The sequence below is a fragment of the Galleria mellonella genome, unplaced genomic scaffold, assembly GCF_026898425.1.
Source record: "Galleria mellonella isolate WM207_F2 unplaced genomic scaffold, CSIRO_AGI_GalMel_v1 utg352, whole genome shotgun sequence".
Classification (NCBI taxonomy): Eukaryota; Metazoa; Arthropoda; class Insecta; order Lepidoptera; family Pyralidae; genus Galleria; species Galleria mellonella.
Genome location: NW_026442084.1, coordinates 6510105 through 6529327, shown reverse-complemented (window position 1 = coordinate 6529327; position 19223 = coordinate 6510105). Strand labels below are relative to the sequence as shown.

At 36.1% G+C, this 19223-nt stretch overlaps 1 protein-coding gene across 1 annotated transcript; it reads right to left on the bottom strand.

Moving 5' to 3' along the window:
• Positions 1-799: 799 nt before the first annotated feature.
• LOC113519434 (uncharacterized) lies at positions 800-18288 on the bottom strand. Its single transcript, XM_026904541.3, has 12 exons — positions 17896-18288; positions 13043-13745; positions 10514-10747; positions 9791-9908; positions 9186-9374; positions 8610-8750; positions 7118-7254; positions 6429-6568; positions 5528-5678; positions 3641-3780; positions 3407-3514; positions 800-3102 (listed from the first exon to the last, which is right to left on the bottom strand). Exons 1-12 carry the CDS (start codon positions 18104-18106, stop codon positions 2345-2347), a joined length of 3030 nt encoding a protein of 1009 aa, XP_026760342.2. The 5' UTR covers positions 18107-18288; the 3' UTR covers positions 800-2344.
• Positions 18289-19223: the final 935 nt, after the last annotated feature.

The window sequence follows — 19223 nt, the reverse complement described above, 5'->3', positions numbered from 1 at the left end:
TTTAATCAAAATAGTTCTTTTTTTAAATACACATTATAAATAGTAAATCCAATATGTTATAACTTAAATATTACACTGGCAATGCTATTAGGCATTTGAAACCAAAACTACACTTAGAGAAATTTAAATTAAACGAGTTACTTAATATAAATCTTATATTAAAACAGGTGTTGCGTGGAAGATCCAAAACTGCGCGTCCAATCATATCATCGCACGTAGCCTCTACGAGACCGATTATGTAATATTTACAAAATTTATCCTAAAGCTATGTTCCGAGGAGATTGCGCCATCGTTTTGCTCGACAGAGAAATCTGAACCTTACGTTTCATGAAATAAACAATGAAACTTAACAATACACAAGGCAAGACAAATTACAAAACTGCCAAGCGTGGTAACTAATGGAAAAACCTTTCCTTTATGGGGGAGGCTGCATTAACTAACAACCGAAATGATGATGTTGATGATTGCTTAAAACTAGTGTTAATATCCGTTACAGAGTTTAAAAAAAAAATACTAGAAAAAAAAATATATCAACAAAAAATAAAAAAAAAAAATGCGAACAAACCTTTTGATATAGGTACAAGTTGTTCTTTTTTCGACAATTTGAATTTATTTTTTGTTTTTATTTTTGCAATATAAAACTTTTTCTAGACAAAAAACAAAAACAACTTTTTTGAGACCCTATTAATGAATACTAACACCAGTTTTAAAGAACTCCTTTAATTAACAATTACATAGTGTATAATAAAAAGAAAACAGACACGTCACAAGCGCGCCCAAAAATAAACCTGAGGGGGGGGGGCTACCATGAACGGTAAATACGAAGTTTCGGAATAAAATGTCGTACAATTCGTACCACGAAACATTCTAAAATGGAACACAAAGACGAGTAGTGACGTTAATTCCTTCGTTGTAAACGCAACCATAGAGCGTACGAACGAACGAAACCGACAGCACGTTTTTCTTGATATTAACCTCAAATTACACGAAAACTCAAGAGGTAATTTATTTTCGGATTTTTTTTATATCACAGGTGACAAACGAGCATACAGCCCGTCTGATGGTAAACGGTCAACGGTTACTGTAGTCTATGGACGCCTGCAATACTAGGGGACGCGTTGCCGACCCTGAAGAAACCTTAATATGTCCTTTTTGAAGAACCCCATACTGCAGTCTTGACGAATTTAGAGTGAAACGTTAAAAGTTACACTAATTGATATTTAAAAATGTTTATTGTTTTGATATAATATGTCCTTGTATTACTTGTACAGTTAATTTACTTTTCTTGTTTAATAAACAAATTGTAAAGCGCGAACCTGATAGAAATCATTAAAAACGTAGGTAGATAGTATGAAATTTTATAAATAGGTACTTAGATATTTGCAAATAACCTCCCACACATATGTAAATTACGTGCATTTGTGTAAAGAACTTAATGTATTAATGGAAAACTTATAGTAATCTTAAATGTAATTATACTATAAAATTTTAATACATTGACATATATTTGCGATTCGTGCTTAATAAAAAATATTTTTTGCGATCATGTAAATATGAAATATTTTAGTAGAAAATAGGGCGGAATGCCCTTTCTTCTGTTTATTTCTCAATCTTCCACCTTCATGGTAAACTTCAAGAGTTTAAATGCGAAATATGTTGGTGATAAATTAATTTAGAAGTTTTTTTATCTATGGAAATAGTATAATCTTTCATCTTAGCCATGACCTACAAAAGCTTTTAAATTAAAATAATTTTATTAATAAATTAAAAATAAAAATTAAGTTTAATTATGAATTTTTATATAATTTTATATTTATATTTAATTGATTTATATAAACTTTATTTTTCCATAAATTCGTTAGCGAATGACAAAAGACCTGTCATCTTTTATCATTTCCGAACATGTTTTATGGTCCTTATCCGAAATTAATCCAAAGATACTGCATGGTTGCTTTACATTACTTATCTCGGTCACATTTCGTTTCGAGTACGAAGTTCGGGTTTGGTGATTCATGGTAGCCCCACTGGAAATGATGCTAATTAGCAATACAATAACTTTTACATGTACTTCCACGGAAATGACAAACACCATCCATATTATTACTCTATCCTTTTTCTATCACTTGGCAATGTGGTAAAATACCTATGTATGCTATAATAAGTGTACCTGTTTAAAAAAGAATCATTGATTGAGATTACAATAGGATTTATGTCGAAATTGACATTATTTTCAGAGAATCAACTTTCAACCAAAATATAAATTAAACTTGTTAACACTAAAGTCCAAAATCCTTTGTCTTGCAAACTGGCACAACACTCACTCGAAACAGTAAAGTCCGATTCACTAATCTGGAGGTCGATGGACCACTTCTTGCGGTAACTTGACACTGTCCGCCGTCGGTTTGTGTTCTGAATACTTGGCGTCTTTCACAATATCAGACTTACTGTGTTTCTCGTACTTCCTATCGTCGCTTCTGTGTTCTTTCCTGTGCTCCTTGTGTTCTCTCGGCCGGTCGGACTTATGTGACGATTTGTGCGAGCGAGAAGACGAATGCCGCTTGTGGTGATCGTGCTGCAGTTTGTCGGGCCTGCTCTCCGTCCGGTGTTTATCCGGCTCTTTGTGTCGATGCGTGTGATTCTTCTCCGATTTCTCCACCTTGTCCACTTTGACCTCGTTCTTATGCGACTTATCATTCCGTTCGGGTTTCTCAGTCTTTTCATGCCTCTGTTTTATTCTATCCGTTTTATGCTCAGACTTATCTCTTTGGTCCGTTTTGCCGGATTTGTGGTCGATTCTGTCAGATTTCACTTCTACCTTTTCAGTTTTTACCTCAGTACGCTCCGTTTTTACTTCGGTCCGTTCTGGCTTATGCTCAGTTTTCTCCTTCTGATCACTTCGCTCCGTCTTCAGCTCAGATCTATCGATTTTAGGATCTGGTTTCCTCTCCTTCTTCTCGTCCACCTGTTTCTCCGTTTTCACTTGAACCTCTATACTTTTCCTCGCCTCTGTTAATTTCAAAGCGGGCTTCTCTTTGAATTTCGCACTTAACGCCCTCATTTCTATAACGCCAGACTTGTGTTTAGTTGTGGATTTCTTCGATTCTAAAACAAAATAAAGGATGTTACTCATATTTGACTCCAATAATTTTAATCTGTGAGTATAAATATGAAAAATTTTATGTAAAAATACCGAATTTGCGACATTTTAGGATTATATGAAATATTTTTAAATATTATTAGTTTTATGCAGTAAAATCAAGTGATGAAATGGGTGTGATGAAAAATAATCTGTCATCTGCTTGAGACCATTCATTGGAGTCAGTTATTTTCGTTTTGGCCAGCCTGTCCCTTCCACCCTGTATATATTCTGATAAAGACGTAACGTAAACAGTAGTATAGCCCTTACCATCGGTGACGAGTTCACTCGGTATAGGCTGGGGGTTGGGCGGCCTCTCGTCCGCTGGCGAGGACGCCTCCGACGATGGGTAATACTGCTTCAGTCGAAGATGCCACGCTGCGTAAACAATTACATTATTAATAATAATATTTAAAAAAATGTAAGTTCATATGTTACATTTTGGCGTCTTAATGACACATAGAATATTTCCAAACAAATTCTGATGTTTCGTTCACCACTCACCGACAGAGGTGACAGCCGAGGTGGTTCTGAACTGGTGTATAATGTTCCTCGGCAGGAAGTAGATGTCATCCGAGCACAGGGGCAGGCGGGAGTACCGGACACCTTCCCGCCTCAGCTGATTGAGTTTAGCTTCTTCTAGCCTATAAATGCAATAAGTGTTAGTTCATTTTAAAGTTAGCTATATATATAGAGTCTTAACGCGACACAATTACAGGTAAATAGTACATAGGATATGGGTTTTTTTTTATGGGTGATAATGGTATGGTAACCCCGCCTGCGCTAACGGGATACGCTGGCGGAGCACCAGTGAAGGGTGATAGATGAGAATGAAAACAGGCCAGTTAGCCCATCATGATGAATTCATCAGGAATTAACCATGATAGTTTCCGGGGGAACCGCGAGGAAGTCGACCTGGTTGAGTATATTGCTAGCAATGGGATTCTCAGACTCCATCACTAACAATCCCTTTCCCCTGGATATGGGTAGGGTTGCCATCTCTAAAATTTGCCAACCAGGACAAGACGCCTAAAAATCCCGGATTTTGGAAACCAGAACTCGGACATATATATATATATATATATATAGGTTTTTTTTTAAATACTGTATTAAAAAATAGTTGAAAATGTCATAAATCACGTTTTTATTTATTTACAGACCTAAAAACTAAATTTAGTCATGTTTTATCATCATTTTAAATGTAGCTAACAAAACAGAATTACGCCTAAGTCTTTATATTACGCCCTGCCCGGACGCACCCCGAATGCCCTCTAAACTAGGACAAATCGGGGAAACCTGGATGGATGGCAACCCTAGATATGAGCTTTCAATAAGATAATCATCATCATATCAGCCATTAATTACTTATTGCTGAACATTGGCCTCCTTTTATACGAGCTTTTGCCAGTTACTGTCACACTAGGCAAGAATTAGGAAGACAGATTCTGCTACTTTTCCCTCGATCATTAAGTTCCCTTAGTCGTTTCCTACGACACCCACGGGACAGGAAGGGATGGCTTATTCTATGCCAGAACCGCACGACACGGCATTTCAATAGCATAAAGCCCAGGTTAACACACAACACTCAAATTATGCGATAATTTATTTAAACGCAGTGTTGACTGCGCGGACTGTTAGAAAACGCAGTTCACATCGGTCCTGTTGGGACCACGTGAGTTGCACCACGTCGACACGTCGGCAATAGAAATCAGGTATGTAGGTACTTTTTAATGATGACCCTACCCGCGCTATCGGTATACACTGGCGGGGCACCAGTGAGAGATGATAGGTGAGGATGAAGCAGGTAGTTGTTAGCCCATCATGACGAATCTAACAATAAAGCAATCACAGTGGTTTCCAGAGGGAACCACGAGGAGGTGGACCTGACAGGGTATATTGCTAGCAATGGGGCTACTAATCCCTATTACTAACAATCCCTTCTCCCTCCGGTATGTTGGCACTATTTACCGGCAATTGCGTCGCGTTAATTCCCGCGGTCGTAAATTTAAATAAAATTACTTTTATTTAAAACAAAATATTTAATTAAAAAAAAAAAAATTATTCCACAAAAAATAAACCGACTTCAATTGTGACAAAATCAGTTATTTTGATTCAAAAACTAAACTACTGAACGGATTTTGATAACATGATCATCGGCTGTAGTGTTCCCACAGTATACCTACAGTGCGAGCATTGTAGCGGATGCACCATACTAATATTGTTATGAAATATGTTTTTATTTGCTTAACGGATGCATATGTTTTGCGCTGTGGATAACTATAATTGGCTATAATAATAATTATGTACTAAAATTACTTTTACTACATAATTATTTAATAATAATTATGTAGTAATACTCGTGTTTCAGACACAAATAGAAGATACACATACCAGGTGACACACTGCGATATGGGCGGCTCGTACAGGTCAAGCTGCAGTAACTGCACCAGTTTGTTGAAGTCGGCCGCGTGGAAGGCCACCACGTCCTTGGTGATCCGGCCGCGGTCCGACTCGTCACCGCAGTGGATCGCTTTTAGCACACCTGTCAACATTATTGTTATATTTTTAATACTGACAGAGTCACAAAACTACATTTTTGGAAAAAGGAATGAAAACTTCAGCCAAAGTGTATCAAGATACAGTCTTGGATCGTGTTGTGAAACCTGTCAGCAATACAATTTAAAAAAAAAAATTTCGACTAGAATATTTTTTTTTTATTTTTTGCTTAGACTTTAATAAATATGTAGGTATAAATTTTGGTAATATTACATTACTTTCTAAAAATTTGATTTGGTATATACAATTACATTGAGCAAAGTATGCACACTGACAAATGTACGAAACGCCATAGAAAAAAGAAAACGAACAGATTTTTTTTTTGCAGTTGCGATAAATTGAATTCATTTATTTGCTGGAATAAGGTACATTTTTATGTGTAGGTGTTACATTACAAAAAAAAATGTAGTCGCGGCGTGTAATCTTATTGTGCCATAGTGTAGGCATGCAAATATTAAAACTTATTATAAAAAACTGATAAAACCACTGTAGTACGCAGTTTGTAGTGCGCGGCGTGTAGTGCGCGGTGTGTAGGGAGCGGTGTGTGTAGAGCGCAGTGCGCGGCGTGTAGTGTGTAGAGCGCAGTGCGCGGCGTGTAGTGTGTAGAGCGCAGTGCGCGGCGTGTAGTGTGTAGAGCGCAGTGCGCGACGTGTAGTGTGTAGTGTGTAGTGCGCAGTGCGCGGCGTGTAGCGTGTAGTACGCAGTGCGCGGCGTGTAGCGTGTAGTGTGTACGCACCGACGGCGGCGGTGGTGATGCGGTCGAGCCCGTGGCCGACGTGGTCGGCGTGCGCGCGCGTGCGGTCCTCGAACAGGAACTCGCGCGCCTCGCTGTAGCGCGGCAGGTACTGCAGGTTGCGCAGCTCGTTGATGCCCGTCCTGACTCAAACATGAAAACACTATGTTTAAGATACGCTTTTCAAATGCATTTATAAAAGAAATTGATCTTAATTGATCATCTCAGAACAACAGCAACGTTGAATTTAGTTTCATGTCGCTAAATACATAGTTTTCTATTCTTTAACACCTTAAATTGTCCAAATTATATTCGGCAAAAATTTTTTTAAGAAATATTTTACCACTCGAGCGTTTATGCATCATACGCTGTACCGAACAAAAATGTGATACCGCGCACTAATGTAACAGTTTCTGTCGCATAACTCGAATTTGCAGCGGCGTTTTCATTAAATCTATGTAGGTCATTAATTTATGTAGGTAATAAACACATTTGTCCATAACCTCTAATCGAAATTTGGTAATTTAAAAAATCGGTGACGCAGTGGATGTAGCAAGCTAGTCTAGAGCCGATCACTCCACGGGTTAATTAAACATATCCACAACACGACTGGCTTCTATTGAGATACAATTTAATAAATAATTGATTTAACAAGTGTCATATGAGTAAAACAAAAGAAGGATTTAACATACCGTCGTTTCTTAATAGGACTCTTCCCTAGCTCGGCGGTAGGCACCAATTGTTCTCCAGGCCTAATCCACAGTATAGGCCCATCGTTGGACTCCTGAGGCTCCATCTCGACCGCTGACATGGGGCCCCATGGCATTGTCTGCAAGTAATAATTTTAAACGAAACTGTGAAACTCGTTTTGGTGACTCTAAAATAAAAAAAGGTTAGATTGGAATACATATTATTGTATGTACTTATGTCATGGCCAATACTGAATCCTGAACCGACCTTGAAAATACTTTATTAAAATGATAGTATTTAATTTCATGTTAGTTACATATTATTTAGATATAAAATTTTGCTTCTCGCAAAAGAATTTGCGAAGCAAATTTTTAAATTGTGTATTCCGAATAAATATTTTTAGATATTTGATTGATGTATTCTTCCATAATACTTTCACATACTTAATATTTACAGCGACATCTAGTAACACTGTACTAAAAGAGTAAAGGTTTAGTTATTACTAGCCGGCATACACAGACCATCAGTGTATGCCGGCTGAAGAACCCAGCGACCCGGAGGTCGTCGCCTCCGGAGTTGAAGCCGGGGTAGAGGGGTATACCCCGAGGCCCCTACCTCGTCCGCCCACACATCATTTGGCGGGCAAGAGATGTCCTTGTTGTTGTAGTTATTACTAGATGGCGTGATAGATAGAATTTCTAAAATATTAAATACTAAATTAGTGATAGAAGTTTTGTAGAGCCATTTTAGATACTTATAAAATAATTATATAATAAATATTTTATTACAATACACTTTATTACCCAGAAAAGTAAAAAATTAAAACAATATAAAGGGGTGTGAGATATCCATATTATTAAGATTGTTGATCTCTAAACAAAATTAGACAAGAAATAAGAGATGGCGCCGGAATAGAGACTTGTACTTTTTATTGATTACTTTGTAATTAAAAATAATTTGAAGTAAAATTTCGAGTTGTCGAGAGGTTTTTACTATTATCTATGAATATGAAGTAACAGATAATAAGCAATCTTTTCCTTAATTAATTATTATCCATACAATCACAATGTTTCTTGCTAGTGTATTTTTTTTTTACAAAGTTGTACAGTGCAAGAGAGTAAAGACAAAAATTATGATAAATTATTATTGTATTGGTAACAAATAATTAAAACCATTCACTAGTTTAGAAATTTTGTCTCATTACATCTTTATTTACAAAATAAACAACAAAAAAATCACAAGTCTCGATTATAGAGCGCCATCTAGTATTTCTTGTCTAGTTTTGTTTAATGACTAATGACCTTTGATAATTTCAATATTTGGTATTTTTTTTTTACTTTATTTAGAGAATCTTCCCTTGCCCTTAGATATTCGTTGTTCAGTGCTCCATAACATATGATGATGCATGACTCGATGATCAAGCATTGGCGTCAATTCGTGGCACTTATTCCATAAACATTATTAAATGCTAAAAAAACGAAACGTGTCTGTCACCATTTTGAGAAAGGGGCAGTCGGCGAGCATGTGCAGCATGTCGGGGAAGTAGCCGCCCACCTCCTCGTGCACCGTGCCCACCAGCGAGATCTGGTGCAGTGGCCCGCAACGGAACGTGCCCGCCGCGTACGACTGCTGCACCTGGGATGAACACATGGGCCAATTTAAAGCTAGTTTCATGCTATTTACATACATACACACAACGGCACACACTCTTACGTTCATATACACACATTCGAAGACTATAAAGTCCTGCATATAGAAAAATGATATATCTTATATTCACATACGGGGTCAGCTAAACTGTTGCGCGTCGACCCATCAGGAACTTTTGTGCTTCCCCATGCCTTATACCATCATCATGCGGTTTAAGATATCTGTCCACTGGCTCTGGATAAGCCATTCCCAGAAGAGAAAAAATTATAAAACTTTGTGATAGGATTTTTAAACCCTGTTAAAGTTTTTAAACTTTAGTCCTGAAAAACATATCGATTTGGTGAAAAAATCTAAATTCACATCTGGAAACCCTTATGAAGTCAGCAGTGGACAATAAAATGATAACGAACAACGTATTACCTGTTGATAATATCTGCTAATGGTTGTAGTCTCAATGTCTGACGCACGGGCTAGTACGCCAGCTTTGACTGTGAGGTTGGGGTGCTCGTCGGCCAGGTAGCGCAGCAAGCAGGGCAGCCTGGCGGCCGCGCCTCGCACCACGCCGCACACGAAGTGGGCCCAACCTTCGCTGTCCTCTGAGAATACCAGCTGTGGAATAAAAAAAAAAATTATAGTACATGCCATAGCCATGACGTTTACTAATGACTTATTATGAACAAGACTTTTTTTTTATACAACTTAGAACGGCAAGCAAGCTGACGGCCCACCTGATGGAAGGTGGTAACCGTCGCCTATAGACATGAGCAGTACCATGGATATAACAGAGTGTACTGTGTCGCCCATGATACCCTCCATGCGTTGCCATTCCCGAGGACTCAGATGTTATTCCTCTGTACCCTGTAAATTCACGCAATATCCCACCCTTCAAACCGAAACACAGTCTTGTAAACACAACTGCTTCACGGTAGAAATACGAATGGGACAGAGGTACCCAAGCAATCGACTTTTGTACAAAGTAAAGTCTGGTGGCTGTGTGACGAAAAATAGTAATACGAAATGCATACCTTGAGGAACTCTTTCGCGAGGGACTCCTGCTGATGGGCAGCAAGCATGTCCACGTCCCGCTGGTGCAGGTACAACACACTGGCGCCACCGTTCGGGTGCTTCTCCACGTGCATTAACCTTGGAACGTATCAAACCAAGTTGACTACGACAATTCATTTTACATATAATGTCTGGACAATATGCCATATAAAAAAGCGGGTCTAGTGTAAGTCGGACTCACGCAACGAGGGTTCCGTACAAAATACATAGACTTTTTTTGTGAAATAACTATACTACATGACATTACTTCTTGCTAAATTTCCAGACTAAGTCTACAGAAAGTACCCTATAGGCTTTGATTCCCTTTGCGAATGTCAAAATATGCGATATAAATGGAACATAAACTATATCCTTTAATTGCATCGGTTTAGAAGCTTCATTTTTTCACTGTCTTAAGAGACTGCAGACCTGAGTATATGATACTAATTTCAACTTGATATCTCTATAAGTTCCTAAGACAAAGGGTCTTGATAGACAGAACGACAGACGAATGGACAACGAAGTGATTCTATAAGGGTTTCATTTTTCCTTTGAAGGTATGGAACCCTAAAAACACTAATAAAACATTGATCCAAAAATATGATAAAAAAGTAAGTTTTTCTTAACTAAGTTGTGATATCTGCCAAGGCTAGAATGGCCCATAGATAAAATGGGCTAAAATTTTAGTAATTTTTACTGCTCACCTGTGATACTTGAGTCCTTTTATATCGGGGTTTTCGACAAGTGTGAGCGTGCCCCAGGCCTGCGAGGCCCCTGGCATGGTGGGCGTGGCGGGTGTGGTGGGCGTGGTGGGTGCTGTGGTATTGTTAGCGGCGACGGCGCGGTCGCGGCGGCACTGCACGCCGATGGAACAGCGCTTGATGCGCGCACGCCGCCGGCAGCGGTGGCACGACGAGTGCCGAGACGAGTGTGACGATCTGAACACATCACTCTACTTGAAACAACATTGCCTGTACTAAGATTTCTACATTACGGAACATTATATAAGCATTTAATGATTGCTCTCCATCTTAAGATTGCCTGGAAGAGAGTCTGAAGAGAGAATATAAATTTTCAGAGATTTTCTTAATATGTATATTGTTGCACAATTAACATTTCAATTTGTAAGCAGAGCATTTTTTAAGTAGTCAAAAATATTAAAAATTCTTTAATTATGTTTGAAAATACATAGGTAATTCCAATGTTGCGTCAAGCTAAAGTTAAGAACGTTCTTACAGGAGATTTTTACATATTAAACAGGGCATTATCACTAAAAAAAAACACAAGTCAAAAACAAAAAAAATTTCGAATCTAATAACATATCACGTCGTTGCTGAAAATTTTCGATTTTTTAATTTTGGACCTACGAAATTATCCTCCTAATATTATGTTCAACCGTGAAGCAGTTGTGTTTGCATGGCTGTGTTACGGTTTGAAGGGTGGAATATGGCGTGAATTTACAGGGTACAGAGGAATAACACCTGAGTCTTCAGGAATGACAACGCATGGGGGGTATCATGGGCGAAACAGTATACTCCGTTATGTCCATGACACTGCTCATGTCTATAGGGGACGGTTACCACTTTCCATCAGGTGGATCATCAGCTTGTTTGTCATTGTGGCTGTAGTCACATACCTGCTTCAGTTTAATGGGCGAGATACAACAGTGAAATTACTATTTATTTATATACCAAGCCATACTATATCAGCTGTTAATTATCCACTGCTGATCGCAGGCCTCCCCCATAAGAGAGGTTTTCTAGTAGTAGCCACTTAGATGTTTTAAGATAGATACTGTTGCCCATCCCTCGACCGTTCCCTTAATCGCCTCTTACGATACCCACGGGAAAGGAAAAGGTGGCCCTTTCTTTACCGGGACCACAAGACCAATTTATTCACATACTAGCTACTAGGCCTGGCTTCGCACTGGTGCATTATTTGTTACTGTAACTTTAAAAAGGCTGGTATTTTAACGTGTGTGAAAGTACTGCACTGATATTCTCCAAGATTTTAAAATCAGCGGCCTATTTAGTAATTAAATGTGCGCGAGTTTATATAGTCTACTTTTCTCGCATGGCCAGCGCTAGCGACAACGCAATATTTTTACCAGCTTATTGTTTTTATTTCCCATTATCTTCTGACCAACTACATCAATTAACATGCAGTAAAAAGTAAACTTTATCTTCATGAAATTTCCATTTAGATTTAGGTATTTTTGTTTGGCTAAGATCATCATCATCTTCCTACCCTTATCCCAATTATTATTCGGGGGGCGTAATATGGTTTTATCCATATTACAAAAAGATTTGGTTTTTAGTTTTACGACCGGCCACCTGCTTGACGTCAACCCTCTTTGGGAATGTATTTCTTGGTGGTTTCCGCCACCTACGGTATGGAGGAAAGGATTGAGGAAAAAAGGAAGGGAACGTTGGAAATGTGTAAAGGAAATTGGTAAATGGGAAGAATAAAGGACTTATGTGGGAAAGGAAAGGAGGGGAAACTGCAGCGGCTCTGGAGGCCGGGGTCGCATAAGCTAATAGAGCATTAGGGTATTCTAGAATCGGACAGATTTCTAGAGAAGAACACCCCTAACGTTTTTGTTTGGTTTTGTGATTTGTTTGGCTAAGATATTAAATTTAAATTATTATTATTATTTTCTTCCTCACCTATCAAAAAATCTCTAAATCAGTAATAATTGCAATGCAGCATGTCAATCTACAGTAGGCATGGGTAGTATAAATACTGATCTGATATTTATATATTAGATATCTCTGGACATTGATATCTATTTTCGTTATGTTAAATGTCAGTATTGCAAAGTTTTTTTTTTTTAAATTATAGACTTTTCAAAATATTCCTTATTAAACAAGTATATAGATATTGGAAAAAATATATAGATATAGCTATATATTACCCACCCTTAATCCATAGACATTAGAGGGAAAGGTATTGTTAGTAATGGAGGCTGAGAATCCCATTGCTTAAATAGCTGAACAGGTTTAAATGAAATTTGGTTCTCCAGCTAAACTATCATGGTTAATTCACAATGAATATCATGATGGGCTTTATATACTGGTGTTTTAATTCTCATCTATCACCATTCACTGGTGCTCCGCCAGCGTATCCCGTTAGCGCAGACGGCATTACCATACCATTTTCACCCATCAAAAAAAATCCATAGACATTACACACTATTATTTAACATCAAAACTAACATATAAAATGTCACTCACCTTTCCCTATCTCTATCCTTTTCTTTATCCTTGGTCTTGTCGCGTTCCCTGTCCCTCTCTACTTTCACTTTATCACTTTCCACTTTAATCTTAACACCTTGCACTTTATCACTGTCTGTCTGTACACTCCTAACAATAGCTGGGAACATTTGACTTGTAGGCTCCTGCTTGATCTTCAGCGGCAACTCCAGGTTACCATAACAAGGTAACTCCCTCCGCGGCGTCGATTGAAACCTTATAGCCTTTAATGACATACTGAAATGAGTGGCCGGACGTCGAGAATTCGAACATTCTAGAAGGACATTCGACCTTGTCACTCTGGGATACTTGTATCTGAACATAGACCTTTGGAGATGTGTGTTTATGATTTTCAGCTGACGAGATACAGATGAGAAGATGCGCTTGGTCACATCATCGTACGGGACCTTCTGTGCTAGTTGGGCTTGTCTCCAACTTACGTTAATACCTCCGAACCAATCTGCTGTGAATGGCTCCTGTAAACCTATATCGCATTCTGTCATATTGTGGAGTAATGCGTTCTGTGCTGGAGAAGTCTTCTTCAGAACATGAAGGGTCAACATTGTCGCATCCCCGTACCCTCCAGAGTCGAACACTGGCCATATTTTGCTCAATTTAGCTGGTCTAGTGCTCTCACCCCATACACATAGATCTTTAGAGTCCTCGCTGTACTTACGCTTTTTACCTGTAAAAGAAATGTTAAAGATACATTTTTACAGCCTTTTTTTTTTTAATTCTACCATCATCAGAATAAACATGAAGGGAAATGGAATGGACAATTTTCGAGTTTAAGTAGGCAAATAATAATAGATTCTTTCCTTCACAATAAAAGTAAATCTATTATTATATTCAATACTAGCTGTTGCCAGCGACTTCGTCCGCATTTCCGTCGTTTTTCGTAAAATAACTAGCCTATGTCCTTCCTCACGGTTCAGTGGTTTTGATGTAACAGACACATTTCCCTTCACTGCTCTGCTCCTATTGATCGTAGCATGATGAAAAGTATACTATAACCTGCCCAGGAATATGAAAAATAAATGTACCAAGTTTCGTTAAAATCCGTCGAGTAGTTTTTGTTTTTATAACGAACATACAGACAGACAGACAAAAATTTTACTGATTGCATTTTTGGCATCAATATCGATAACTAATCACCCCCTGATAGTTATTTTGGAAATATATTTCATGTACAGAATTTACCTCTCTACAGATTTATTATAAGTATAGATAAGTTATATTCAATATAAGTTATTACAAGATTTATTTTTAACTCAATTTAATATATTGTGAAGAAATGGTGTCTGAAGTAGAATAAACCTGTGTTACGCATCACACACAAGGTCCTTACCCCACAATTTGATGAAATAGAACATTGATAATGATCTGTTTCTTACACTATCTTCCCATATTTTTATTGTATTAGATAGAGAAACTTCACTAAATAATTTTGTTAAAATTTCTAGGAGACCAATCTGTAAGTATATCCTTTCATATAAAAAAAATCCAAATCAGTCTAGAATTTCTGAAGTTATGTGGTAATAGACATAAAAAAAAAATACAAACAAATTGAGGATCTCCTTCTTTATGAAGTTGGTTGAAAATAAAGAAGTCAGTTAAAAACAAACATTCCAATGAATAAATAAAAAGTGTTTTAATTAATCACAGTTTTTTTAGTAGACGACTTAGAAGAAACTTACATCGGAGGATACCAACAATTTATGAAATTGGATCTTAATTCTCATCAAAAATGGATCTTAATTTCACACATTCAAATGATTTTTCAACCAACTTAAAAAAGTTGTTTTTTTTTAATGTGTGTTAATGGAATGGTAACCCCACCTGCGCTATCGGTATGCGCTGGTGAGGCACCAATAAGTGATGATAGATGAGGATGAAAGCAGGTCAGTTAGCCCCTCGTGACGAATTCCAATAGAATTAACCACAATGGTTTCCAGGGAGAACCGCGTGGAGGTCGACCTGAGGGTATATTACTAACAATGGGTTCATTAGACCCCATTACTAACAATCCCTTCCCCCCTAAAAAGTTGGTTGTCAATTGAGATTTTGTGTTTGTTACTTTTATATTTTACACTGTCATATAGCCACTCATTTCAGCATAACTTTAATTAAGTGACATGAATTTGAAAATTCTTTACCTTAAAGAATATACTTACAGATTAATCCAATACAAATTTTAACAAAATCAGTTCAGCAACCTATTTTTTAAAATTTTGTGAAACAATCTTACACTGACACTGTTCTGAGTGAGGTCAATTGAACTATTATTTTTTTAATCACATTACCTTTTGCTTTGATTTTTTAAATTATTTTGTGATCTTGTACTAGTATTAATATCATAAACAACTAGTTTAACAGGATAGTGAGTTCCACCACGATATCAACTTGTCACAGTGTCCAATGTCAATGTTGGAATGGCAATGATCAAGGATAAAACAGTACAGCGAATCCAAATATGTTTTTTTTGTAAGACTTTGTTCCACATAAAAATACTAACTGATTTTGATAAAATTTCTTCAGAACTAATCTGAAAGTGTATTCTGAAAGGATAAAAAAAATTCCAAATCGGTTCATAGATAACAGAGTCATAAACAAGAGGGGGGAAAGGGATTGTTAGTAATGGAGACTGAAAATCCCATTGCTAGTAATATACCCAACCAGATTGACCTCTTCGCAGTTCTCCCTGAAACTATCATGGCTAATTCCTGATGAATTCATCATGATGGGCTAACTGGCCTGTTTTCATTCTCATCTATCAGCCTTCACTGGTGCTCCGCCAGCGTAGGTGGGGTTACCATACCATTTTCACCCATCAAAAAAACAATGTCACACCTTTTTTCAACTTTTTTTTAATATTTTTGTTTTGTCTCCACCAATTCCCAACTTTTATCAGACATTCAAAGATTGACTGGAAGAGATCTCTTTTATAGGATAAGTCCACTATTGTACTCATTCTTTTCTTAAAAACTCTATACCCCATAACTTAAGATTTTACTGTACAATAAAGTGTTCCAAACAAACATGATAGTTATTGTTTTGGGGGAAAGAATTGTTAGTAATGGAGTTTGATAGCTCCATTGCTAGCAATATGCCCTATCAGGTTGACCTCCATGTGGTTCCCCTGGAAACCATTGTGAACAATCTCGAGATCTTCATTCCTCTTCCAATCTATTATTGTATACCCCCACACACCGATCAAACTTCTCTTCTCAATCTTTTACCATCTCGGCTATCAACCTTTGGAATGCACTCCCTATTGATATCAAAATGTCCCTAACCAAATTTTCCTTTAAAAAGTCCCTTCCTGAACATTACTACAATTTATCATAACAATGAATAATCTGTTATAAGTTATTATTTATATATTTATTAATTTAGAGTATATAATTCTATATGTTTGTATGTTTATTTATTATAAATTGTTATCAATTAAAATACTTATTTAATTTACTATTTTTTTAAATCTGTGCACTACCATTTACTCTCTCTGTTTAGCGTGGCGGCTGACTGGTAGAGAATGCCATCAGGCATTGAGTCTGTCCTGTAGACATTTTTCAATGTGTGCAAAAGTATAAATAAATAAATAAAACAGTTCTTATTGAATTTGTCATGATGGGCTAACTGACTTTCTTCACCCTCATCTATCATCCTTCACTGGTGCCCCGCCGGTGTATACCAATAGCGTGGATAGGGAGTATTTTATCAACATCTGAATTATAAATAACCTTCAAAGTTGTATATTTACTTCATGATGTAGTTCTGAATACTTTAAAAATATTTATTTATTTATTTTTGTAAATGATGTGTTACTTTAATACTTTTTATTCTATTTTTCTGTATTATTGTTAAGAGCATTTTTTATATAATAATTTGGAAATATTGTACATTCTTTATGAATATTAATAAATAATACAAATGTTGTCACACTTTGTATTAATGATGTGAATGTTTAAAGGAAAGAAGACAAGTGATTTTTCAAATAAAAGGTTTTTATTGTTAACTAAATAACCTGATAAATATTATTTTGCTGCTTACATTTACCTATTGGCTCCATTATTTCTCATCGGAATTAAAACTGTTCTCTTAAGTTGGAGCAAACATAACTACTACTTTTACATAATTAATTTAAATCAGTTGTACAGTTTCAGTGATTATATATATACATAAACAAACATTGTAAAAGAGGATTTTTGAAATTAAGACTTACGAGAGGTAAGAAGGAATCCTATTAATTATTGGAAGGAATGACATACAAGTTTTTCAATTGTTGTCAATATTAATTATTAAAAAAAAAATCACTTTAAAATACTTTACTAAAACATTCATAATGAAGTAAAATGAAAGTTGGACACAATGAAATTGGACTTTCTCTCAACTCAGTTTTTTCTCATGTTAGACATTTAGAATTTAATGATGTTTATATAGTCTAGGTTCATGTTCATTTATAGATATAGTATAATTAAACATTATTTATTGTCAGTTTCAGCTATATATGTAGAAAGTGTTGATCAAGCAGGCAAGGCCATAGTGATGCAATCAGTCAAAAACTGTATTAGAAACTTATGGTATACAGCAAATACCATTCCAAACATGACAAATATCAATAGATAAAAACGCTAAGAGACCTATAACACCATAAATATTAAGTAAATGTTTATAAACATTTACGACCTCCATTTTAATGATGTAACTAATAATTTAATAGGTTAGCTGTTTTCCCACCAAAATATTATATAGGTAATTCTTGGTGTCAGGTGTGATTAGACAATTTATCAACCTAGCAGTTGTTAAAGGGTAGAAGAAATATGGTTTCATACCTTTGCCATCACAAGACTGGATAAGTTTCGTATTGGTTGACATACTTGGATCGTATCCCAGTTTCGAAAGTCTTCTATAGTTGTGAGTCATTCTGCGACGCTTAGTACCCTCACCGGCATCTATTTCTATGATGGATGTGGAATAATCTTCATTGAATTCTCGATTTTCTACTACTTTTACATTGGATTGCAAGGGCTCCTTGGACGCCATTGTTTCAGAGCCAAATTACCAAAACTCAGCTAAGTAACCGTAATTCGTAAATGAAACTTCAACGGCACTTACTAATTATACACTATGAACGCGATCAAATCTATAAAACATTTAAAACGATTAGAAACACATTTATTTAGAATAAAAAACAACTTGCGACGCCATTTCTTGCAACTTCACTTTTTTTTATTATACTTTTTTAGAGAAAAGTATGAACCATGTCGAACAAATGCATACCACATACAGCTATAATTATTTAATTTTATTGTTAAAAGATGAATGAAAGATAATAAAAATATACAATTAAATACAGTAAAAAATGATAATATTTATTGAAATAATTAAATATCATTTACTAACATTTGAAGTTTATATAATAAAGTCTTACATCTTCAAAAAAGTAAGTGGTGTCATCTATAATAAAATATGGAAAAACTACGTACGATTAATGCTGTTACTCGAATCTATCAGAAATAGATGGCAGGCGTTACAGTTCACGTCAGCAAAAGTGAAGGGCATGACACGTCATAATGAATTCTGTTCATAAAAATCGCGGTAGATGTCGCTGAAAGATAAAAATTTACAAAAAAATATGTAATGAACAAAGGAAACAATATGGACATTTATAAATAAAAATAGACGCTTTTTTATAACTAGCGATACTATACTGAATAAAATTATTGCAATTTTCTGTATAATTTTTCAAACATTTTCTTTCATACAAACCTGATCCTGGTAATTAAAAATACAACAATAAGAAAAGTAGACAAATAAGTAGAGCCGTCCTGAATTAGGAAAGTGATTTTTATTTAAGTAAATTGAATTACGTACTACGACATAATAAAATAATCATCACATCTGTCCACTGCTGAACCTTGGCCTTCCCCTTGAGGGTTTTTTTAATGGATCATAATGAATAATTATTATTATCATTATTCATTATTACACAGCAAACAACATTTCTAAAAATATAAAAAAAATAATAAAAATATATATTTTTCTTAAATATCTCCCATGTACAAACAGCGTCTATTTTCAATTTTATTATATTAATAAGATTAACCTCTCTGATTTTTAGGAGGAACCACGTGGAGGTCGATCTGAAATGTTGTGTTGT